Source organism: Myxine glutinosa, chromosome 8 (genome assembly GCF_964187855.1).
Source record: "Myxine glutinosa chromosome 8, kmMyxGlut1.1, whole genome shotgun sequence".
Classification (NCBI taxonomy): domain Eukaryota; kingdom Metazoa; phylum Chordata; class Myxini; order Myxiniformes; family Myxinidae; genus Myxine; species Myxine glutinosa.
In genome coordinates this window covers 125,367,981-125,393,578 of record NC_136268.1, presented here as the reverse complement: position 1 = coordinate 125,393,578, position 25,598 = coordinate 125,367,981, and the positions used below count along the sequence as shown (strand labels likewise).

Sequence of the window (25,598 nt, the reverse complement as noted above, 5' to 3'; positions counted from 1 at the left end):
AGATTAAGTAAATTAAAGTAGTATAACAGTTTCTTTGGTTGCATACCCCTTGCATGTAATAACTGCATCGAGCATGTGACCCATTGACATCACCAACCTCTTGGTATCTTCCTTTGAGATTTGACCTTTTGATTTGAGATTTTTTGACCAACCTCTTTTAAGATGCTTTGCCAAGTCTTTACTGCAGCCATTTTCAGTTGTTGTTTGTTTTGGGAGGTTTCTGACTTTAGTCTCCTTTTCAGCAAGTGAAATGCTCCAATGGATTTAAATCAGGAGATTGACTTGGCTAGTCTGAAACCTTGCACTTTTTTTCCCCTGATGAACTCCTTGGTTGAGTTGGTAGTGCGTTTTGGTTCATTGTCTCTGCATGGTGAAGCGCCCGCAACCCAATGCGTTTGGAAGCATTTTCTTGTACATAGGCAGACAAAATATTTTTGTACACTTCTGTATTAATTCTGCTGCTGCCATCATTAGTTACATCATCAATAAAGATGAGTGAGCCAGTCCCAGAGGCAGCCATGCAAGCCCAAGCCATGGCACTACATGCACCATGCTTGACAGATGAGGTAGTATGCTTGGATCATATGCAGTTCCTTCCTTTCTCCACACTTTCACCGCTTTGGTAAAGGTTTATCTCGGTCTCATCTGTTCATAAAACTTTGTTGCAGAACTCACTGGCTCACCCCTTTACTTTTTTTTTTTTTTTTTTTTTATACTGAATCGAGGCTCGTGAAAGAGCTAACATTTATTTCACAAACAAATCAACCAGACAAACAAAATATATAAAAAGAGGGAGCGGAGGACAAGATGGGGAGAGAAGGGGAAGCACACAAACACAACATTTGAGAGCAGGGAGAAGTGTGAAAGGGAGAGGGCTTGGGGGGAGGATGGGTGGGGGGGGGGGGGGGTGGGAAGAGGTATAAAACACAAGGAGACCAAGGACTTCCAGGACAGAAGTTGGTATTTCAAAAAAGTGTAGGATTTAGGGTGAAATTAGCGGGGGTAGAAAAGATCAAGGTTTTGGATGGGGGAAGATAAGAGATGGTGGTGAACAGCTGTTTTAAAGACCTGGAGGGTGGAGTGGGATTGGAGAGAGTGAGGGAGAGTGAGTGATATTCCTAATTTTTGTGCCATGGTTCTAATTAAATTATTCTGTTCTTTCAGCTTCCAAATTGCTTGTTTTTCTTTGATAGAGAGTTATCTGGGTCTTCATGTTGGTTTGACGACCGACTAAAGACAGATCCACAAGTCAAGAGCAAAGGCCAAAACAAAGACGAGACATTCACAGCTCTTTTATGTGCGAACAATCACTGTAAAAAAAAAAGCGCCTAAGCAACAAGAAACACCTGTCAGTCATTTGGTCCAATACTTATGCTAAACTAAAATAGAGGGACTGAACATGAAAAGTGCTATTGTTCTACAATGGTAAAACATATAAATAGAAATGCCAAGAAATAAAAGCTGATATTCTGCACTCTTGCCTTATAATCATATTTTGATCTCAAATCCAAATTTCTTGACAATATATCAAAAATAACTAATTTGACTTCACTGTTCCAATACGTATGGAGGGCACTGGATGTAGACAACTCCTTAACCCAAAATAACACATTTAACACTGCTATGGTGACTACATCACCTTGAAAAACACAATAGTTTGGAAAGCTTCGTTATTTATTTAATCCATCTAAAGCTTGTACTTGAACTCCAGTAAAGAACGGTCAACAAGATATGTACAGAAAACTTTGCGGTTTGAGGTTGGATACCCCAGGACACCTTGGTGTGGTGCAACAATGATCGAAAGGAGGACTTTTAATTTTACAAATATACTTTCCCACGATTGTTTAAAGTGAAAAGGTACAATATTTGTTTAAAAATAAATAAATAAAGCGCAGGTCACCATTAATTATTTTATTACATCTATCCATCTCCTTACCTTTGGCTCCAAGACATGCCATTTCAAAACATGGTATCAATCACTGTACAATACCAGGAAAACATTTCAAAGAACGTAAAATTTCCAAATGTGCTAACTTTAGGATTCATCGTTTCCAAGCCCATTTCAATCCAGCACAAAGAAACCCTTCCTGAACAGCACTCGTTATAGCACGGCTCAATCCTCCACACCCATTCATACCATGGCCATTCTCCTGGTTGTAACTGATGGATGACTGGATAGAACGGAGACGTAGCGTCTGCGATCGCTGCTGCCTGGCAGTGTCACACGTCTGATTCGGATGCCACACCTGCTTGCAATGATAGCAGAACTCGGTGCTGCAACCCTCCCTGCCGCACATCAGCTTGGGACAGCTTGCACAGCCTGACGCGATCACCGCAAAACTGCACCGCCAGAGGTGGTAAAGGATTCAGGGGACAACGTCAGGGAAGACTGTGACAATGGTGAACCCATGTGTATGCAAAGAAGAGAGACAAAACAGAAACCTGAGCTACTTTGTTCTGACAATGTGAAAAGGTAAATAAATTAATTAATAAACCTCCATACCAAAGATACAACACAACAACATGCATTTTAAGGCCATTTTCCCTGCTAGAGCGGGGGTTAGCCTTGTGGACCCCATGACAATCTTCTCCATTTTGCTCTATTTTCTGCATTTCTCCTTGTTAACCCCCTTGCCCGCATTTCTTCTTCCACCATATTTAGCCAAGTCTTTCTCGGTCTTCCACATCCTCTACTTCCTTCTACATTCATTTCCATCATTCTTCTCAACCAGTCACTTTCATCCTTCCTCAACACATGACCAAACCATCTCAACCTGTTCCTCTTCACAGCATCAATCACAGGCTCTATTCCCATCATCTTTCGCAATTAATCATTTGTGTTCCTCTCTCTCAACGATACTCCGCACATCCACCGAACCATTCGCATTTCGACCCTTTCCAGCCTTCGTTGCTGCTCTACGTTCATTACCCATGTCTCGCTCCCATAAATCATAACACTTCTCACACATGCAGCATACACCTTTCCCTTCAGCTTCAACGACACTCCCCTCCTCATCAGCACGCCACTCAGTTCCCAAAACTTCTTCCACGCACATCTCACTCTTGCAACCGTTGCCGAGTCTGCTCCACCTTTTCCATTCAGCATGTCTCCGAGGTAGCAAAATGTTTTCACACCTTCCAGCTTCACGACGTCTCCAAGATCCAACTCAGCATTCCCTCCATCTGCAGCTCCCTCTGTGCACACCTTACATTTGAATATAGCTGCCACATTGGCTAATGACCCTCTCAGACCACTACATTTTTGATGAACCCACTCAGCGCACATTGTACATTGAATGGATTTCACTCCGACACCCTTCCTGCACACAGCACATGGCCACTTCCCAGTTCTTTCCACCTCACCACATGCTTTACCACTTGCCATCGGTCCTTCCGATATTCACCTTCAGACCTTTTGTCTCCATACATTCCTTCCACTTGTTCATCTTTTCCTTCAGTCCATCCATACTTACCGCAATAAAGACCAGATCATCTGCATACAACAACTCCACGGTAAACCCTCCTTTAAGTTCTGAGCCAGCACCTCCATCACAGCTACAAATAGTAGTGGACTTAGTACCGACCCCTGCTGCACTCCCACCTTCACCTCAAACTCACCACTGTTCCCCTCCTTCGTCCTTACAGCTGTGCGCGCTCTTTTGTACAGTGCCATCACTACTCTGATCAACTATTCCTCCACTCCTAACTTCCTCAATGCCCATGTCAATACTTCGTGTGCAACCCTATCGAATGCTTTCTCCAGATCAACAAACCAAAGAAACAACTTCTTCCTCTTCTCCATGTACTTCTCCTGCAACTGCCTCACAATAAAGAGAGGGTCTGTCGTTCCTCTTCCTGGCATAAATCCAAACTGCATTTCGTCGATCTTTACCTTCTTCCTTATCCTCCTCTCCAACACCCTTTCCAATACCTTCATTCCATGCTCCAATAACTTTATCGCTCGATACGAGCCACAGTCCAGAGGGTCACCTTTCCCCTTGTATAGAGTGACGAGGGTACTCAGTTCCCAATCCACTGGAATGCGGCCTTCTTTCACCACCAGATTGCAGATCTCTGTCATTCTCTTCAGACCGCAACTTCCTGCTGCCTTCAACAAATCTCCCACAACTCCCGTCGGCCCTCACGCTTTTCTACTCTTCATTGCTTTTATCGCTTCCTTCCTGCCTGGTGTTGGCTTAGCGGTTCGGGTGCTGGCTTGTGATCCTAGGATCTTGGGTTAGAATCCCGGTCGATCGCTGAATCAACACCAGGGGGGTTGACTCAGCCTGTCATCCTTCCGAGGTCGGCAAATTGATTACCAGTTAACTGGTAATTCCCTGTGTGTCGCAAGAGGCGACTAACAGGGTTGGTGGCAGGAAGGGCATCCGGCTGTAAAGCATTGCTTCAAAAAGGGGCCACAGCACCCAAAAAAGACCAACCCCTGCTCTGCGGGGAAAATGGCCCCTAAAGGTGGTTCTTCTGTTGCTTTTATCACTTCCTCAACTTCCTTCTCAGTTATCTTCTCTGCCGGTCCTAAAACTGGGTTACTCTCTATGTTGCCATCCTATTCATTCTCTGTATTCAACAGCATTTCCATATATCTTTTCCATCTTCCTTTAATTCCATCTGGGTCCACAACGATTTGTCCCACTTCATCCTTCAAGCAACTCAACCCCATCACATCACACCTCTTTCGCTATCTGCTTTGAAATCCTGAATACCGCTCTCTGACCCTCTTCCGAATCCAAGCATTCTCCGACCATTTTCCTACATGCCTCCTGCGCCTTTGCTTCCTCTTTCTTTGCAGCCTTCCTGGCTGCCTTTTAAATTTCATGCTGTGCTTTTTCTGCTCCCGTACCCTTCGCCTTCTGCCACTCCTTGAACTTCTTCCTCTTCTCGTCAATCCTGTTTCCAACTTCATCATCCCACCACCATGTTTCCGAGTGCCTCGGTGGTCCTTTTGGCCATCCACATACATCCAACCACTTTCAAGCTCAACCACATCATCCTCTACCCTACTCAGCCTCTCTTTTAATGCCTCCTTCACTGTCACCTCTTTCAACCTCCACACCTTCATTCTCGGTTGGTACTTCACCCGCCGAGCTCTCCTCGCACCTTTCACCCTTATGTCGCAGACAACCAAGTGGTGCTGTGAAACAGCCTCCTCCACCGGGATCACCTTTGTGTCCCGAAGGTGCCCCCTATCTCACCTACGCACCATCAGGTAGTCAACGGTTGTCGTCGACCCACCTGACGTGTATGTAACAAGCTTATTATCCTCTTTCTGGAACTGAGTATTACAAATCAACAAATCAGCTCCATCAGCAAACTCCAAAGCAAACTCCATACCAAAGATGATCACAAATAAAAATAATTCCAAAATTCAAATGGAAATAAAATAAAAATGAGATAATAAACAGAAATTAGAAGTACCCAAACTTCACTGGACTTGCAAGAATTGCGCAAATTATATAATAGCAATAAATAGTAAAAAAAAAAAAATTCAATTAAAACCCACTTCCACTATTTCACAGCCAAATTACGCAGAGTCAGCATGAGCCTTGAAGATCACATTGAAAGTTTTCCTGAATGATTTGACCAGAGCATATATGGATAAAATAACACATTTGCCACCAACCACACAGCAAGGTTTAGATTATACTTGTGTGAGCCTAACCGACAAGAAAAGCACACAAACGACGTACCCACAGTCGGGTGCGGGACACCAGCGGCAGTCTGGGTCGGCCACGAGGAAGCGCCGAAGCATAAACTCCTCGTACTTCTCCATGAGCGCCGGATCCTGGAGGATGCCCTTGATGTCATGCGGGTGCAGCCGCTCTGCGCACTCCGGGCAGCAGATGTTGACACGGCTCTCAGATATCTCGATTCGAAGGTACTGCTTGAGGCAGTCCAAACACGACCTGTGCTGGCAAGAAACGAGCTCGGGGAAGCAATCGGCCTCAAGACGAGCCAAACAAAGCGGACACTCCAGTAAGTCCGTGACGTGGCACTCTGCGCCGTCCTTCATCGATGGTATTTCAGTTACTGGCACCACCATTCCGGCACTCGATTCCGCAAGGCTCGAAGACTCCCGAGCTATAATCTCAGAGTGAAGACTCTCAATGCTAGCCAACACACCCTCAGCTATAACGTCTCGGGGCCGTGGCTTTGTGTTTCCTGAAGTCTTGCGTCCGAATATTCCTCGAAGGGAAAACCTCCGCTGCTTCGGTGGCTTCACAACAACAGACGGCAAGCTCACGGATGATGTGGCCGATTGGGAGTCGCGATCGCCAGCCATCTTTTTACGCCGATAGAGACTCATGGTGAAGGGGCAGTGCCTGGCTTGTTCTTCGGGGTTGGTGTTTCTCTGTTGTAGCCCCTGCAAAAAAAAGATTTTAATTTTTATTTCAACCTTAAATAAAACTTCATTTTACTTTTAAAAGGAAGTGAGCAACAGAACCTGTCTGGTTTTTCTAAATAAATAAACAATGTAAGCCTGATTTTAGACAATACACATTTCAAGAGTGCAATGGAGGTTTTAGTGTTCCCAAAATCACTAAATTTTGGTGCCATAGATCACTTGCGATTGAAAAAGATGCAAACATACAAAAATACGCCATTTGGTTTGTCTGTCTGTCTATCTGTCTGTCTGTCTCTGTCGATTTTTAACCACGATACATTCGGTCGTTACTCATCCAATCTCAACCAAACCTGACAGGAGGACTGGGGGTCACACAATGAAGGTTGTAGCAAATTCACATGCTCCTTTCCCCAAGGGGGTTTTCACCACTAAGGGAGGTTTCACAACTTTAAAAGGGAGGGAGAGGGACATAAACATTCCCACGATTTTTTGGGGGTGAGAAATGTCCCAATATGTGCTCTCACACAATTATGACCATTCGTAAAGAGAGGGAGGGAGAGGCGTTTGTTTGGGAGGGTTATGGATGGCTACTAATTTGGTTTTGGGGAGAGAAGTGACAGAGAGGAACATAATGGGTAGTAAGGTACGAGGGTGTGATCGGGAGTGGTGATAAAGAAAAGAGGAAGTGAAATCAGAGGATTCCTCTGAGTCAGGGATTGGGGCAGAGATTGGACTGTGCATGTGCATGTGCATTTGGCAACTCTACATCACAAGCACTGCCTGCTTCAATATTGAATGCTTTCCTACTAATGTCCAAATAGCCCGATCTTGATCGGGTGACCCAACTTAATGGATTATCGATTCACACCAGTTTCTTTTATTTCCAACTAGCAAAAGTACCCGGCGTTGCTGGGTAATGAGTCGCTTCCTGACGGGAATATGAATGAGGGGGGAGGAGAGGAGGAAAGGAGAGGGGAGGAGGAGAGGGAGGGGGAGGGGAAAAAGGGAAAAAGGGAAAGTGGAGGGGGAAAGAGGAAAGAGGAGGGAGGGGAAAGAGGAGGGAGGGTTGAGGAGGGAGGGTTGAGGAGGGATGGGGGAGCGAGGAGGGGGAGGAGCAGGGAAGAGAGAGAGAAGGGAAGGAGGGTGGAGCGAGGAAACCGGGGGGCGGGATGGGAGGGGAGTGATTATATCACATTAAAACGTTTGTCAATGAAAAAATATGGGAACGTGAAAACAAAAAGGCAGCTCTGTCTACTGTAACGCCATGGCTTGCAAAAGCAGTATGAATAGCGTTCACCAATCGCTAGATATGGTAAATTGTCAGATTTCACTCCAGATTTTGACATTAGTTCACAGCATCCAATCCTCATATCCGAATCCAGATTTTGATGGTATGCTTCAATTATGTAATGATAATTAATCAATCGGCAAGGCAGTTTGAGTAGGCCAAAACAAAATGGCGGCTTAAGGACCCAGCGAGGTGCAGTGGGCCGACCAAGATGATGGGCCGCCATATTGGTAAGTCACCACATTGGGTTTTTTTTCTCATGAGCACCTCGTTATTCATCTTCAAAAAGGGTATTATAACACACTCAAACAATCAGTTTTCATCCTTGCAATCTGTTGGAGGTCCAGGTGTATGCATGCAAAGTTTGGGACCGCTAGGTTTCATGGTTTTGGAGTTATGGAGGAGACAGACACTGCCTTTTATTATTATAGATGGTGTGAGACAGGCGTCAGGAAGGGCATCCGGCCATAAAAACATTGCCTCAAAAAGAGAACCATGACATATGGGCAGGGTATAGCCCGAAGTGGAGATCGGTTTCTGAGGTTTGGGACATGGAATGTAGGGACAATGACAGGGAGATCAGGAGAAGTGGTGGAAGTATTGGTCAGAAGAAGAGTGGACATATGTTGTGTGCAAGAGACGAGATGGAAGGGAAGTGGTGTGAGAATGGTGAAGGGTAGGCAGGGACAGAAATACAAGTTTGTGTGGCAAGGGTGCCCGGACGGCGTGAATGGTGTTGGTGTCCTGTTTTCTGAAGCGTTTGTAGACAGCGTGGTGAGTGTGACTCGAGTTAGTGATAGGTTGATGATGGTGAAAATGATGATTGGAAAGCTCTTGGTGAACGTCATCTCGGGACATGCTCCGCAGGTTGGTCGGAGCGATGAAGAGAAGGACAAGTTCTGGTGTGCGATAGAGAAGCTGATGGAAAATGTGAAAGATGAGCAAGTTGTTGTGGTAGGAGGAGACCTAAATGGACGTGTGGGAAGGAGTATGGACGGTTTTGAGGGAGTTCATGGGGGTTACGGATATGGTGTGAGAAATGGAGAAGGTGAAAGGATTTTGGAGTTTGCTGATGGAGCTGATTTGTTGATTTGTAACACTCAGTTCCAGAAAGGTGATAATAAGCTTGTTACATACACGTCAGGTGAGTCGACGACAACCGTTGACTACCTGATGGTGTGTAGGCGAGATAGGGGGCACCTCCGGGACACAAAGGTGATCCCGGGGGAGGAGGCTGTTTCACAGCACCATTTGGTTGTCTGCGACATAAGGGTGAAAGGTGCGAGGAGAGCTCGGCGGGTGAAGTACCAACCGAGAATGAAGGTGTGGAGGTTGAAAGAGGTGACAGTAAGGGAGGCATTAAAAGAGAGGCTGAGTAGGGTAGAGGATGATGTGGTTGAGCTTGAACGTGGTTGGATGTCAATGAAAGATAGTCTGTTGAGAGCCGTTGGTGAGGTAGGTGGATGGACAAAAGGACCACCGAGGCACTCGGAAACATGGTGGTGGGATGATGAAGTTGGAAAGAGGATTGACGAGAAGAGGAAGAAGTTCAAGGAGTGGCAGAAGGCGAAGGGTGCGGGAGCAGAAAAAGCAGAGCATGAAAGTTATAAGGCAGCCAAGAATGCTGCAAAGAAAGAGGTAGCAAAGGCGCAGGAGGCATGCAGGAAAATGTTCAGAGAATGCTTGGATTCGGAAGAGGGTCAGAGAGCGGTATTCAGGATTGCAAAGCAGATAGCGAAAGAGGTGTGATGTGATGGGGGTGAGTTGCTTGAAGGATGAAGTGGGACAAATCGTTGTGGACCCAGATGGAATTAAAGGAAGATGGAAAAGATATATGGAAATGCTGTTGAATACAGAGAATGAATGGGATGGCAACATAGAGAGTAACCCAGTTTTAGGAACGGCAGAGAAGATAACTGAAGAGGAAGTTGAGGAAGCGATAAAAGCAATGAAGAGTAGAAAAGCGGGAGGGCCGACGGGAGTTGTGGGAGATATGTTGAAGGCAGCAGGAAGTTGGGGTGTGAAGAGAATGACAGAGATCTGTAATCTGGTGGTGAAAGAAGGCCGCATTCCGGTGGATTGGGAACTGAGTACCCTCGTCCCTCTATACAAGGGGAACGGTGACCCTCTGGAGCGTGGCTCGTACCGAGCGATAAAGTTATTGGAGCATGGAATGAAGGTATTGGAAAGGGTGTTGGAGAGGACGATAAGGAAGAAGGTGAAGATCGACGAAATGCAGTTTGGATTTATGCCAGGAAGAGGAACGACAGACCCTCTCTTTATTGTGAGGCAGTTGCAGGAGAAGTACATGGAGAAGAGGAAGAAGTTGTTTCTTGGGTTTGTTGATCTGGAGAAAGCATTCGATAGGGTTCCACGCGAAGTATTGACATTGGCATTGAGGAAGTTAGAAGTGGAGGAATGGTTGATCAGAGTAGTGATGGCAATGTACAAAAGAGCGCGCACAGCTGTAAGGACGAAGGACAGGAACAGTGGTGAGTTTGAGGTGAAGGTGGGAGTGCATCAGGGGTCGGTACTAAGTCCACTACTTTATGTAGCTGTGATGGAGGTGCTGGCTCAGAACGTAAAGGAGGGTTTACCGTGGGAGTTGTTGTATGCAGATGATCTGGTGTTGATTGCGGAAAGTATGGATGGACTGAAGGAAAAGATGAACAAGTGGAAGGAATGTATGGAGACAAAAGGTCTGAAGGTGAATATTGCAAAGACGAAGGTGATGGCAAGTGGTAAAGCATGTGGTGAGGTGGAAAGAACTGGGAAGTGGCCATGTGCTGTGTGCAGGAAGGGTGTCGGAGTGAACTCCATTCAATGTACAATGTGCGCTGAGTGGGTTCATCAAAAATGTAGTGGTCTGAGAGGGTCATTAACCAGTGTGGCAGCTACATTCAAATGTAAGGTGTGCACAGAGGGAGCTGCAGATGGAGGAAATGTTGAGTTGGATCTGGGAGACGGCGTGAAGCTGGAAGGTGTGAAAACATTTTGCTACCTCGGAGACATGCTGAATGGAGACGGTGGATCAGACACGGCAACGGTTGCTCGAGTGAGATGTGCATGGAAGAAGTTTCGGGAACTGATTGGCGTGCTGACGAGGAGGGGAGTGTCGTTGAAGCTGAAGGGAAAGGTGTATGCTGCATGTGTGAGAAGTGTTACGATTTATGGGAGCGAGACATGGGTCATGAATGTAGAGCAGCAACGAAGGCTGGAAAGGGTGGAAATGCAAATGGTTCGGTGGATGTGCTGTGTATCGTTGAGAGAGGGGAAGACAAATGATGAATTGCGAAAGATGATGGGAATAGAGCCTGTGATTGATGCTGTGAAGAGGAACAGGTTGAGATGGTTTGGTCATGTGTTGAGGAAGGATGAAAGTGACTGGTTGAGAAGAGTGACGGAAATGAATGTAGAAGGAAGTAGAGGACGAGGAAGACCGAGAAAGACTTGGCTAAAGATGGTGGAAGAAGAAATGCGGGCAAGGGGGTTAACAAGGAGAGATGCAGAAAATAGGGCAAATTGGAGAAGATTGTCATGGGGACTAACCGTTCTAGCAGGGAAAATAGGCTAACCCCCGAGACTGAAATGGCTAACCCCCTCGGCTAGGCTAACCCCGCTAAAATAGGCTAGGCTAACCCCCGCTCTAGCAGGGAAAATGGCCTTAAAATGCATGTTGTTGTTGTGTTGTTGTGTGTGAGACAATCACCGATGTGAAACACAAAATCATGGTGGTAGACATCAGCAGTATTGTGCCATTCAAACTTCAGAGCACCATTTTAGGCAATGCTTCACATCCTGTCTTGTAACATTTGGCGCCCAAGAAACAGCTATTTCATGAAAACGTTGTGTGAACCCGCGTTATGAGAGGAATTATTTATTGGATGCATGTTTAAATCGTTCGTTAATTTTTTTTTTTTTTTTTTTTATTACTTTATTGGGTTTATCCCCCACCACTCCCTCTACCCTGATTGGTGTGTCATTTTCAATATGAACCAATTCCAACACAAGTTTGCCATCATTTCAGTCTCCAAGACGAGCGTTTATGGAGCAGCCCATTTAAGTGTGAAACACTTTGCAAATCAAAATGTCACTCCCAGCCACAGTGGCAAACAAGAAGCTCAAAATGGTGGTTGCTTTCTCAAAGGGAGCTTTGAGAAATGGTGGAAGCTCAAAATCTACCATTCCCCACTTTAAAAGGGATGGGGGAGGGACATAAAAACATTCCAAACATTTTTTGGGGGGTGAGAAATGTCCCAATATGTGCTCTCACACAATTCTGACCATTCGTAAAGAGAGGGAGGGAGGGAGGGAGGGAGGGGGGGAAGGGGGGAGGGGGGAGGGAGGAGGGGGGGAGGGAGGAGGGGGGGGAGGAGGGATGGGGGGAGGGGGGGTTTGTTTGGGAGGATTATGGACGGTTACTAATGGTTTTGGAGTTGGGGAGAGAAGTGACAGAGGAACAGAATGGGTAGTAAGGAACAAGGGTGTGATAGGGAGTGGTGGTTAAGAAAAGAGGATGTGGAATCAGAGGGTTCCTAAAGGGGAAGTGAATGAGGTCATGTACACAGAATATTGAAAGAGAGGAAGGATTTCAACCATGACAATTTCAACCACTTTTTATGAAAGGAATATGGAAATCTACCATCCAATGTTTGTTTGCCCACAATCCTACAGCGATACAACACATTGAACCTGATAGACTGACGATCACACATCTACAAGTGTCCACATTCACTCCATAACCCAGGACACCTTCCCATAAACCAGATCCTCAGCACTCGCTTCACTCCGTTATCCAATAAACCTTCCCACAAACCCGATCATTAACACTCACTTCCATTTGTTATCCAGTAAACCTTCCCACAAACCAGATAATTATCACTCACTTCACTCCATAACCCAGGACACCTTCCCATGTATCAGATCCTCAGCACTCACTTCACTCCGTTATCCAGTAAACCTTCCCACAAACCAGATCATTATCACTCACTTCACTCCATTATCCAGTAAACCTTCCCACAAACCAGATAATTATCACTCACTTCACTCCATTATCCAGTAAACCTTCCCACAAACCAGATCATTAACTTACTTCACTCCATTATCCAGTAAGCCTTCCCACAAACCAGATTAGCACTCACTTCACTCCGTTATCCAGTAAACCTTCCCACAAACCAGATTATCATCACTCAATTCACTATTATCCAGTAAACCTTCCCACAAACCAGATCATTATCACTCACTTCACTGAATTATCCAGTAAAACCTTCCCACAAACCAGATCACATCACTCACTTCACTCCGTAATCCAGTAAACCTTCCCACAAACCAGATTAGCACTCACTTCACTCCGTTATCCAGTAAACCTTCCGCACAAACCAGATCATTATCACTCACTTCACTCCATAATCCAGTAAACCTTCCCACAAACCACATCATTAACACTCACTTCCATTTGTTATCCAGTAAACCTTCCCACAAACCAGATCATTATATTATCACTCACTTCACCCCATTATCAGGTAAGCGTTCCCACAAACCAGATCATCACTCACTTCACTCCATTATCCAGTAAACCTTCCCACAAACCAGATTAGCACTCACTTCACTCCATTATCCAGTAAACCTTCCCACAAACCAAATCATTATCACTCACTTCACTCCATGATCCAGTAAACATTCCCACAAACCAGATCATTATCACTCACTTCACTCCATTATCCAGTCAACCTTCCCACAAACCAGATCATTAACACTCACTTCACTCCATTATCCAGTAAACATTCCCACAAACGAGATTAGCACTCACTTCACTCCATTATCCAGTAAGCATTCCCACAAACCAGATTAACACTCACTTCACTCCATTATCCAGTAAACCTTCCCACAAACCAGATCATTATCACCCACTTCACCCCGTTATCCAGTCAACCTTCCCACAAACCGAGCATTATCACTCACTTCACTCCATTATCCAGCAAACATTCCCACAAACCAGATCATTACCACTCACTTCACCCCATTATCCAGTAAACCTTCCCACAAACCAGATCATTACCACTCACTTCACTCCATTATCCAATAAACATTCCCACAAACCAGATAATTACCACTCACTTCACTCCATTATCCAGTAAACATTTCCACAAACCAGATCATTACCACTCACTTCACCCCATTATCCAGTAAACCTTCCCACAAACCAGATCATTACCACTCACTTCACTCCATTATCCAGTAAACATTCCCACAAACCAGATCATTAGCACTCACTTCACTCCATTATCCAGTAAACATTCCCACAAACCAGATCATTAGCACTCACTTCACTCCATTATCCAGTAAACCTTCCCACAAACCAGATCATTACCACTCACTTCACTCCATTATCCAGTAAACATTCCCACAAACCAGATCATTAGCACTCACTTCACTCCATTATCCAGTAAACATTCCCACAAACCATATCATTACCACTCACTTCACTCCATTATCCAGTAAACATTCCCACAAACCAGATCATTATCACTCACCTCACTCCATTATCCAGTAAACATTCCCACAAACCAGATTATCACTCACTTCACTCCATTATCAGTAAACCTTCCCACAAACCAGATCATTATCACTCACTTCACTCCATTATCCAGTAAACATTCCCACAAACCAGATCATTAACTCACTTCACTCCATTATCCAGTAAACATTCCCACAAACCAGATCATTAGCACTCACTTCACTCCATTATCCAGTAAACATTCCCACAAACCATATCATTACCACTCACTTCACTCCATTATCCAGTAAACATTCCCACAAACCAGATCATTATCACTCACCTCACTCCATTATCCAGTAAACATTCCCACAAACCAGATTATCACTCACTTCACTCCATTATCCAGTAAACATTCCCACAAACCAGATCATTAACACTCACTTCACTCCATTATCCAGTAAACATTCCCACAAACCAGATTACCACACACTTCACTCCATTATCCATTGCATGATGCACCCACCGGTACACATTGTATATCCCACTGTCCTTTGACTGACCCAATTGAACTTGCACAATGACTGCATTCCCAAGTTTTGCCTTTGAAGGAAAAAGGGGATTTATAAAGCGTTTTCCCTGAACATGAGTGCCAATCCTTGTAATTCATGTACATTAAGTTCTGCCAAACGCCTGGGAGAGTCCCTCACATGACACCTGACGAAGCATAACGCAGGGTCAGGGGAACCAGTAAGGGAATTTCACATCGCCATCATTTGACAATCGCTATTTCACATCGTTACAGGAAATAAAACGCAGTGTATAAGGTCCATTAGTCCTGCCCTCCATCCCTAAACAAACATTGAGCTTCGTGCCGCAGCTGCTTTAACCACGACGACCCAAAACAAAATGCCGCTTCAAACGTAATTTTTTTTTACCTCAGACTTCAAACGTCATTCACACCGACATTGCCATTGCTCGGAATGTGCTGTAAACTTCCCACCGGTTAAACAAAGAGTACGACTCGATAAGAGAAAACCGCGCACCAACGGTCATTTATACGAACCTCCGACGCCAGTATGTCGGCAACGCTAAACGACTAGGCCGCAGGCTTTGGGGCCTCCTCAAAGACGCATCACTGCGAAAGCGGAAACATTTTCACCAAACACCGTCACCTCACCAAGGTCCGTCAATAAACGTTCTTGCCCGTCGTTCCTTGTGATTGTTCGTCGATCTTTACCAGTTTTCTTCCACCCTTTCTCACCCTGTCACAACCAGCCCAAGCCCAGATGACATCACCCTATTTCGAACGAAATCACACCCAGTACGTCAGACGCACGCTACCGCTACGTCATGACGTGCATGCTTAAATATTAACAGTATTACAGCAGGTTTATCCGTTTACGCACAATAACATAAGCTGTTTAATAGCGCATGTACCACGATCTCTATCTGGCGGTAAACGTTGGTGAACTCCCTCATCATGTGGGATTTGGACATTTGCATCGTCGATGTTACGCCGTTACGGTGTTAACGTTGTGGACGTCGTCGGATGGGGGGCGGGGAATGGGGATAAGACAAAGAGGTGGGGACACGACAGAAGGGCGGGGCTAGCGAAGATGGGAGGGGCTCATTGAGAGTGAAAATGTTTTGCATTTCGCATACTTGGAAGAGAACAAGGAGTGTACCTACAGCGCAGTTTGTATGCATTCTTGAAAGCCGCATTTATACTTGTTTGAAATATTTAATTTTTAATAAAATTATGTAATAATATTTCATTATTTAATAATAATAATAATTATACTTATTTGAAACGATATCCATGTATAATTTCATCCACCACCGAGGGTGGACGAAGGTAATGTCTTCACCTGCTTGTTTGTGAACACGATATCTAAAAGAGTTACAGACGGATTCGGACGAAACTTGGTGGACAGGTTGGGTGTGTGACAAGGAAGATAACAACAACAACAACAACAACAACAACAACAACAACAGGCATTTTAAGGCCATTTCCCCTGCGAGAGCGGGGGTTAGCCTTGCGGTCCCCATGACAATCTCCATCTTGCCCTATTTTCTGCATCTCCCCTTGTTAACCCCCTTGCCTGCATGTCTTCTTCGACCATCTTTAGCCAAGTCTTTCTCGGTCTTCCTCGTCCTCTACTTTCTTCTACATTCATTTCCATCACTCTTCTCAACCAGTCACTTTCATCCTTCCTCAACACATGACCAAACCATCTCAAACTGTTCCTCTTCACAGCATCAATCACAGGCTCTATTCCCATCATCTTTCGCAATTCATCATTTGTCTTCCTCTCTCTCAACGATACCGAACCATTCGCATTTCCACCCTTTCCAGCCTTCGTTGCTGCTCTACGTTCATTACCCATTGGCGGTTCCAGTGTCTTGTCCATCTTGGTGTGCTGTTGCCTCGTCATCCGATAAAGTGTGATGATTAAAAGCTGATGTTACAACAAAGCCTGAACGTGTTTGGGTTGGACATTTGCTCCGAAGGAAGGAGAGGCGTTTGCCCTTGCTGGCGCTTGGTGGAGATCTCCATCACCAAGGTGAGGGAGATTTATGCTCAGCTGCAGGAACAGACTCAACTAGACTTGTGACACCTGTTGTACATGATCCACACTGGATGGCCTTGTTCTCTGAGTGAAGTGCCCATCCCATTGAGACCATACTGGGACTCAAAGGCTGAGTTGGGTGTTTCCGATAGAATTATCTATAAAGGTATGCAGATACTCGTGCCACCTCGTCTCCATCGGCGCATGCTCTCCATCATACACAGCACTCACCTTGGTATTGTAAAGTGGAAACAGAGGGCTCAGGAAGTGCTCTATTGGCCATCAATGCACCAGCAGATCGAAGATGCAGTAAAAACTGCACTACATGTGCGGATCATCCAAATAAGCTTCCTCTGGAACCGCTAATACTGACAGATTCCAGATTTACCCTTCAACCAGGTAGCCATGGACCTATTCGAGTTTGAGTGAAAACTGTACATTTTAGTTGTTGATTATTATTCCAAATTTGTGGCGGAAAGTGAGCTCAAGGACATGAGAACCTGCTCAACTATTGATGCTCTGAAGTCAATCTTTATTAGACATGCTATACCTGAGGGTCTTAAGAGTGACAATGCCTCCGTCTCAGTGTCCAGAGAGTTCAAGTTGTTCTGCTCTGATTACGGCATTAACCAAACTACTTCCAGCCCTCGATTTGCTCGTGCTAACGGTGAATACGGAAGAGCAGCACAGACTATAAGAAAAATTGTGGAAGAAAGCGGAGGACAAACATCTGGCTTTGTCAGACTACCACACCACTCCACTAGAAGGACTTCACTTATCCACTGCACAGTTGTTGATGGGTAGAAAACCACATAATAAACTGCCTGCAAAGTGCAGCTTACAGTTACTTGTACCAAAATCTTCTAGCTTTCATCTTACTATAATTCACCAAATGTCCGTCCGTCTGTCTGTCTGTCTGTCCATTCAAAGGTACGCAAAAACTGCTGAACCAATCGCAACGATATTTTGGGTGGGTAATCCTGGGATCTCCAGGAGTAAAATAGGCTATTTCGTTTTTCCAATTTCAGCTTTGGTCTCCAGCATTCTCATGTTTGGACTCCCGCATAACATTTGCATTCGCATAACGTTCATTGTGACGATGTTTTCATTGTGACGATGTTGATTTCCCGGGTGCCGCACAAACGGCCGCACCAATCGGACTTGAATCCCTGCTTGAGAGAATTCCAACCCCCTCCCCGCCATCACGGCCGTCTCTCCAACTCACAATCCCACGAGATATGCCGAAAGGACTACCCAAAACCAATTATCTTCTTTTCGATTCGTATATAAACATCATTAAAAGTAAATAATGACCTCAGCCAAAGTTCAAATGACGTGAGTTTAATCTCGACATGAGAGAATCCACATAGCTATTTGGGCGGTGTATACGCTAATAGATCACTGTCTCCATCGATCTGGCCAAGGCCGCAAGAGCTTTCAGCCCCAAAATCCTTTTACCTGTTGATTTGGAAGTTTTTACAATGAAGGAAACACGTTTCGGGAGTACATAGGACATCGGGAGGACTAACTGCACGCATCTTCAGTATCAAGCTTAAATCTCTCATGGCGGATCTGAAGAGCAGAATGCTTGGAGAAGTGGTGGGCTACTTTGGCATGAAGGAGGATCAGAAACGTGGACTCCCACACTGCCACATCCTGCTGATACTTGCTCCCGCATGACGTTATTTTCCCGGGTGCCACACAAACGGCTGCACCGATCGCTGCATGGCTGCACCGATCGAGATTTAACGGATGTTTATATAAATCGTTTAAAAGAAAAAAAGCCTTCAATTTCTGATATTTAGCCTTTTCATTTGGGCCTCCCAATTGAAGCCCCACCCGTAGGGCGGGTACCGTTGCTAGTGATGTTAAATTACATTTTGACATGGAGAAGATCAAGCAGAAGTTCCATCATGATCAGGTAGTGAGAGAGCGGCCACCTTTAGTTCAGGGTCAGCATGTCTGCATGGAACCACTGCCAGGAACTAGCAAATGGCTGTTCCTGGTGAGATCGTACAAAAACATGAGTCGCCTCGGTCATACGTTCTCAGAGCAGGCAACCAATCTTCAAGCAAGTTGTGATGGCTAATCACACTGGGAATGTGTGCGAGCCAGAGATTGGAGCTATGATGAGCGCACAACGATGCTTCCAACCCCTTCTCTTTCCACGGAAGATGATCACCATTAATGTTTCTCCTTTGCTTCCCCTCTCCCCATTCCCACTGTTGTGTTTGAAGAACAGTTCCATGAGCCTCTTGCCTATTATACTACTTGCTCAGTCCGTGTTGTAAGATGTCTGGACAAACTTCATCTTTGATTTGTTTTTCATTCTGAAGGAGAGATGTAATGTGATGCCATTATGTTCCTGCTCCATGTTTGCATCTTTAAGTTGATTTTCATTCTGAAATTTAATCTTTAAATTGATTTTCATTGTAAAGAAGAGGATATTTAATGCAATACTGTTCCTGCCCCACCTCAAACGGGATCGTGTGAGATCTCGCGAGAGCACGCCATAGAGCTATGGCCTGACTAATAAAGCAGTTAGAAAGCAGTCTTACAGACACCAAGATACCTTGCATACACGTCGCAGATCTACAAGAGCTTCACGTTGCTGTTGTTGGGGTTCTTGTTGGGGGTCGATTTTCAAAATGGGATGCTGCACCCATTGGTTGGACAGCTGCCGGACCACATTCACATGTGTTGCTTGACTCCACCATAACACGACTTGACTGACTTGACTGACGATATCAGTCTTGACTGACTCCACCTCCCATAACACTGAGACGAAATGATATGGCCGCCATCTTGGTTTTCTGGTGGGTCAAACACATTAGGCCTGTAACCCTCTGCTGATTATACCCTGCCCGGGTTTGTTGCATCAGATTTCCATTGGCTTTGTTTGGGTCGAGTGTTATTCACAATTATGGACCTCGAAAAATCTAATCATATGTCGAATAATAGTAAGGTTTAATCAAGCCCTTCGGAATGCAAGGTACATCAGAACGCACGGTAATCAAGCGTTACGTTAAGTAAATTACTAAAAATAGCGTTACGTATTTTTGAATGGCCCCATATTGGGTTTTTTTTTCAATGGGATTTTGCCCACCACAAAGCCTACAAAGCCACTCGAGGTGGGGGCTACACAAAGGAAAGAAAAATCAGCACAACCAGCCCCTTGCACTGAAAGAAGACAAATGTAGAAAGTTGTCTCTTCACGGAACATAAAGGGCTGGAGGGGTTAGCTAGTGTGCTTCGAGACAACATTGCCTCTATCACAATTAAATATGGCAGGTTAAGTAACATGCTTTAGCAGTTGCCGAAGACGATAAGAAGAGGCCATTTCGTTGGGTACAAAAGGTTGTTTATTGTACAGAAATCTCCAGCAACTGCTCGCGAACGGAAGTCGTAACGGCTTATATAAAACCAAGCACCCTCTTCGGAGGGCGTGGCTCCAACAGCCGCGCGTGGGTCACGACGACACAACCAAACGTCCGTGTGCGTGGGTTAGACCAAACCCATCGTAATGGTAACCGTCACATGCGGATAAGTTAACCGCGACAAGTGAATAAGGTAACCGCGACATGTGCACAAGGTAACCACTACATGCGCCCCCCCCAGAAGGCACGCCACGGGCGTGTACGTAGTTCGCGGGTGGAACAGAGCCAGGCCGCGGGTGGAACAGAGCCGGGCCGCGGGTGGAACAGAGCCGGGCCGCGGGTCGAACAGAGCCGGGCCGCGGGTGGAACAGAGCCGGGCCGCGGGTGGAACAGAGCCAGGCCGTGGGTGCTGAGCAGCGGTAGCCGTTGTAGTTGCAGCAGTAGGAATTGCGGGAGTGGCGAGCAGCAGTGCGCGCGAAGACAACGAGGCGCCAGTGCGCGCGAAGGTAACAAAGCAGCCGTGCGTGCGCAAGAGCTGAGCAGCGGTAGTAGCTGTAGTTGCAGGAGCATCAGCCTCGGGATCCGCCGTAGGAGCAGTAGTAGGAGTGGCGAGCAGCAGTACTCGGCCTGTGTGCGCGGAGGCGACGAAGTCGCAGTACTCGGCCGGTGTGCCCGAAGGCGACGAGCAGCAGTACTCGGCCTGTGTGCGCGGAGGCGACGAGCAGCGGTGCTCGGCCTATGTGCGCGAAGGCGACGAAGTAGCCGTGCCCGGCCTGTGTGCGCGGAGGCGACGAGCAGCAGTACTCGGCCTGTGTGCGCGAAGGCGACGAAGTAGCCGTGCCGCCAACGCCTCGTAACGGCGTTCCTTCGGAGGGTCCCGGAGCTGGTTAGCCCCTCCAGTCGTAGAGGAGGAACCGAGCGCGATGCGCGAACCACATGGCCGCTCGTCGTTGCTAAAACTCGGGCAGTTCGAGTTTAGGTCTTGTGGAAGAAATTGCGGTCGCAATCCTGCCGTGTTCATGTGGCCCCCGAATACGTTCGGGGGCAACGGGGTCACCAGTTTAGCGGTTGCCGAAGACGATAAGAAGTGGCCATTTCGTTGGGTACAAAAGGTTGTTTATTGTACAGAAATCTCCAGCAACTGCTCGCGAACGGAAGTCGTAACGGCTTATATAAAACCAAGAACCCTCTTCGGAGGGCGTGGCTCCAACAGCCGCGCGTGCGTCACGACGACACAACCAAACGTCCGTGTGCGTGGGTTAGACCAAACCCATCGTCATGGTAACCGTCACATGCGGATAAGTTCACCGCGACATGTGCATAAGGTAACCACTACAATGTGACCGTTTGACGAATCAGTGTGGAGGGTGACATGGATTCGAGGTGTCGCGTTAATCTTTTAATAGGGCATTAAATGTGTTTCCCAATCTCGCTATTCATCTTCTACAAGTGCTTTACATGTGCGTTTGACAACCGGCCCTTTCCCGGCTTTTTTTTCGCAGGTTGTGAGCAGTGCGATCATTCTTGCTGCTTCATGCACGTAAACCCTGGTTATTTATTGTCAGTTGCCTATACACCGCCCAAATAAAGGCACGTCCGAATAACGTGTGGCATGCTTGGACCAAGACAGCCCATAGGGCCAGTAAGTAGCCTATAAATGATTGTGCACATTTTTGTTGCATGATCACTGCAATATACATCATTAAAATGGAGATTAAAAAGAGGAAGAAAAAAAACGAGGAGAGGAAAAACGTTTTTCCCCTTTGTAACTTATAAATTTAAATTTTTCCAAACTTTAAGATTTAATTTAAAGTGGCATTGCTATTCTTCCAATTGATTATTGCCATTCGTTTTTGGCCTTTCAAACATTTAATTGCATCAACAAGCATTAATTTGACTCAACTCTGATTTCATTAATTTCCCAAATACCAAGTTAGCCTAAGTTTGAAGTTCGTATAAATTGCTCGAACGTGATAGGAGGAAATGTTAAAATATTCTTCGAATTGAAAGAGGACAATGTGTTCGGCATGCTTTGATATTTGTTAATCCTCGCAGTTTTGTGATGGTGATGTAGAAGTGAGAAGCACGGCATTTTAGCGAAATTTGTCACGATGGGTGGGAGGAGCAAACGCACGCTGGGCGTGATAGGTAGGCGTAGCAAAGACACTATTCTTGTGCTGTGATAGGTCGGCGGAGCGAAGACACGATTCTCGAGGTGTGATGCGGTTTGTGTTCATCGATACTTACGCCCGAATTTGAGGGTACCTCGGTGTGATTTGATTGCTCCCCTTGGGTTCTGGTTCTTCCCATAGACACCCATGGAAGCCGAGAAGGCCACCACTTCACGTGAGTTTTGGGTCCAGCTTACCATGTACCAGAACACGTACGACGTACAGTACGGTCAGGATGCGTACAGTACAACCAGGACGTGGGCTACAAAACCACCCTGACGTGTATATATATATTAATATCCCGTTCGTTGTTTATCTCCATGCGCGGGTTTCAGAAGGTGGAACGGAGACCTCCCAGGTGTCTGAGTGGTTTGTTTCAAGACCATCTGTTTCAAGACCATCGGTTTCAAGACCATCTGATTCAAGACCATCTGTATCAAGACCATCTGTTTCAAGACCGTCAAGACCATCAAGACCATCTGTTTCAAGACCATCAAGACCATCTGTTTCAAGACCATCAAGACCATCTGTTTCAAGACCATCTGTTTCATGACAATCTGATTCAAGACCATCTGTTTCAAGACCATCTGTTTCAAGACCATCTGTTTCAAGACCATCTGATTCAAGACCATCTGATTCAAGACCATCTGATTCAAGACCATCTGATTCAAGACCATCTGATTCAAGACCATCTGATTCAAGACCATCTGATTCAAGACCATCTGATTCAAGACCATCTGATTCAAGACCATCTGATTCAAGACCATCTGATTCAAGACCATCTGATTCAGGACCATCTGATTCAAGACCATCAAGACCATCTGTTTCAAGACCATCTGATTCAAGACCATCTGTTTCAAGACCATCTGATTCAAGACCATCACCATCTGTTTCCTTCAAGAAAGTAGAAAGTGTCCACCTCCGTTTTGGATCCGTATCCCTAGTTTGGTTCACCTCGCACTTTATAAAGCTTAGACAGGTGTTTCACTTTGGCTCTCTGTGACATCTGAACTTACCTGAGTTTCTGAGTCGGACTGCCGCTTCCGGTCTTGCCGGCGAGGTTTCGTTTATTCGCAGCTGTCCATGCTCTCCATCGAAATCGAAGTGAAGTAATTGCTCCCATTTGTATTTTCGTTATAACTGTATTTATTTTATGGTGTGTGTACGTATAGTGTGTCCCGAGGAAGATTTTCGGTGCAAATCTTTCATACCTGTATAGAAAATCGTGTTAATTTGTGTCGTGTCTTTTGAGGCCTTGTACAGTGTCCAACCTTGAGGCTTTGTTTTTCTCTCAGCGGTCCGTCGTTTGTGCTCCAATAACTTCCGTTCTCTGTTTTTCCCAGTCTTTTCACCCCACAGCCTACTTCCTTGTTTAAAATCTCAACTAAAAAAAAAACAAAAAACCTAAAAAAACATTTCCTTCTCTGTTCTTATTTGTTGTTCTCATTCATTTATTCGTTCGTTCGTTCTTCGACCACGTGTTTCTCCCCCATTTCCCCATATAGTTTTCACTTAAACTTTAAAATGTTTACACTTTCCCTTCAAGTTCTGTATTCCATCGTATATTATAACACCATTTTCTTCTTCTTCTTTAAAAGGTTGCTTTCGATTTGCTCACCAAATCTATTCATCCCCCCAAAAAATTCCATCTCTTTCAGTGCCTCTTTTCTACATTCCCTAAACTCTCCTGCACTCCATCCTCCTTCCAGCGTCCTTAAACGTATTTTTGACTCGAAGGTCACAAGAAACTCATTTTGCAATAAATGTTCGTTTCCCATTAATCGTACATTTTCTAAAATCCAATCTCAACCCTCCCCTCCAAATCTTCCCCATAACCCCTCCAATCCAAATCTTCCCCATCACCCCTCCCCTCCAAATCTTCCCCATCACCCATCCCTTTCAAATCTTCCCCCTTTCCCCTTCCCCTCCAAAGCCTCCCCATCACCCATCCCTTTCAAATCTCCCACCTTGCCCCTTCCCTCCTAAACTCCCCCCACACCCTTCCCCTCCAAGACTCCCCCTCGCCCCTCCCCTCCAAGACTCCCCCTCGCCCCTCCCCTCCTAGACTCCCCCCTCCCCCCTCCCCTCCAAATCTCCCCCATATCCCATCCCTTTCAAATCCCTCCCCTTGTCCCTTCCCTCCTAAACTCCCCCCTCGCCCCTCCCCTTCAAATCTCCCCATCCTCATTTCTTCTCAATTTCCCCCCTCTCACTCCCCCTCCTCAAAGCGTCCTCCCCGCTTCTTCCCCCTTCCAACTCTCACCTCCATCTCCCCCAACCTTCTGCCTTGCTCTTCCCCCTCCTCAAATAACACCTCATTGTGCCTCACCCAATCACCATCAAACCTTTTGTCCGCCCCATCCTTCCCTTTCTCCGAGCTATTCTGAAATCTCTGACACACCTTCAACAGCTCTCCCTACCTCTTCCACCTCTTCCACATCTTACCCAACCCCTCCTCCCCCCTGTTCTGTATCCGATGCTCCCCCTTCTTCTTCATTAACGGTATGGACCTCAAACATCCGGGGCCTTCCTTCAAATTTAACTGATCTCTCCATACAGGTTGCTTCTGACAAACCAGACGTGATCTGCTAAACAGAAACTTTCCTCCTTCATGATGTCTCTGATTCCTTAGTATCTCTCCCGGGTTACTCCCTCCTCCGGTATGATAGACCTGAGCCTCGTCCTGGAGGTGGGGTTGCTATCTTTATCAAAAACTCTCTTCCTCACTCGCCCTGCACTGCACTCTCTCCACCTCACCCCCAGGAATACCTCTAGCTACGGCTTCCCCTTCGCTCCCACCTCTTGTTCATATGTGTGTTGTACCGTCTACCAAACAGTGATGACTCCATCTACATCTCGCTGTCTGATAATATGGACCAACTTCTATCTACTCATCCCAACTCTCTCTTCCTCATATGTGGTGATTTCAATTGTCACCATGCCAGTTGGCTGGGTGTGGGTACCTCTCTCACCAGCCATGGCTCCTCAGCAAAGGACTTCTGCGACTCACTGGGACTGACACAATCTGTCAATTTCCCGACCCGGATCTCAGTCAACGGAGCATCTTCTCTTCTGGACTTGGTTATCACTAACTTCCCTGAAAATGTCTGCTGCTCTTCTTCTGCACCAATCGGCTCATCTGATCATGTGCTTGTTAAAGTGGACATCTCTCTGACCATTCTCAGGGAGCCTGCTCAGCGTCGATGAGTCTGGCATTTCACTCAGGCCAACTGGCACGGTCTTCAAGGAGCCATCAATCATCTGGACTGGTCTCCCATCTCTACCACCTTTGACATCAACTCATCCTGGGAATTCTTCCAAAGTAAATTGCT

At 46.0% G+C, this 25,598-nt stretch overlaps 2 protein-coding genes across 6 annotated transcripts in view; one reads left to right on the top strand and one right to left on the bottom strand.

Annotated features, from left to right (window-relative positions):
- The window catches only part of RNF19A (ring finger protein 19A, RBR E3 ubiquitin protein ligase), a 48,533-nt gene extending 33,044 nt beyond the window's left edge, over nucleotides 1–15,489 (bottom strand). For 3 of the 5 annotated variants that reach the window (XM_068125216.2, XM_068125213.2, XM_068125215.2), the window contains exons 1-3: nucleotides 15,212–15,476; nucleotides 5,706–6,379; nucleotides 2,138–2,340 (exon numbers count right to left, since the gene is read on the bottom strand). In XM_068125216.2, coding sequence (XP_067981317.1) covers nucleotides 2,138–2,340; nucleotides 5,706–6,322 — 820 coding nt within the window. In that variant the 5' untranslated portion in view covers nucleotides 6,323–6,379; nucleotides 15,212–15,476. Of the gene's footprint in view, nucleotides 1–2,137; nucleotides 2,341–5,705; nucleotides 6,380–15,211 lie in introns of all 5 variants that reach the window. The other 2 variants (XM_068125214.2, XM_078783723.1) reach the window with 2 other exon arrangements.
- Nucleotides 15,490–22,269: 6,780 nt separating this feature from the next.
- Nucleotides 22,270–25,598, top strand: part of EIF2B4 (eukaryotic translation initiation factor 2B subunit delta) — a 30,907-nt gene continuing 27,578 nt past the window's right edge. Inside the window, exons 1-2 of the mRNA XM_078783722.1 lie at nucleotides 22,270–22,310; nucleotides 22,408–22,441. Of these exons, the coding sequence (XP_078639848.1) occupies nucleotides 22,414–22,441 (28 nt within the window). The 5' untranslated portion in view covers nucleotides 22,270–22,310; nucleotides 22,408–22,413. The remainder of the gene's footprint in view (nucleotides 22,311–22,407; nucleotides 22,442–25,598) is intronic.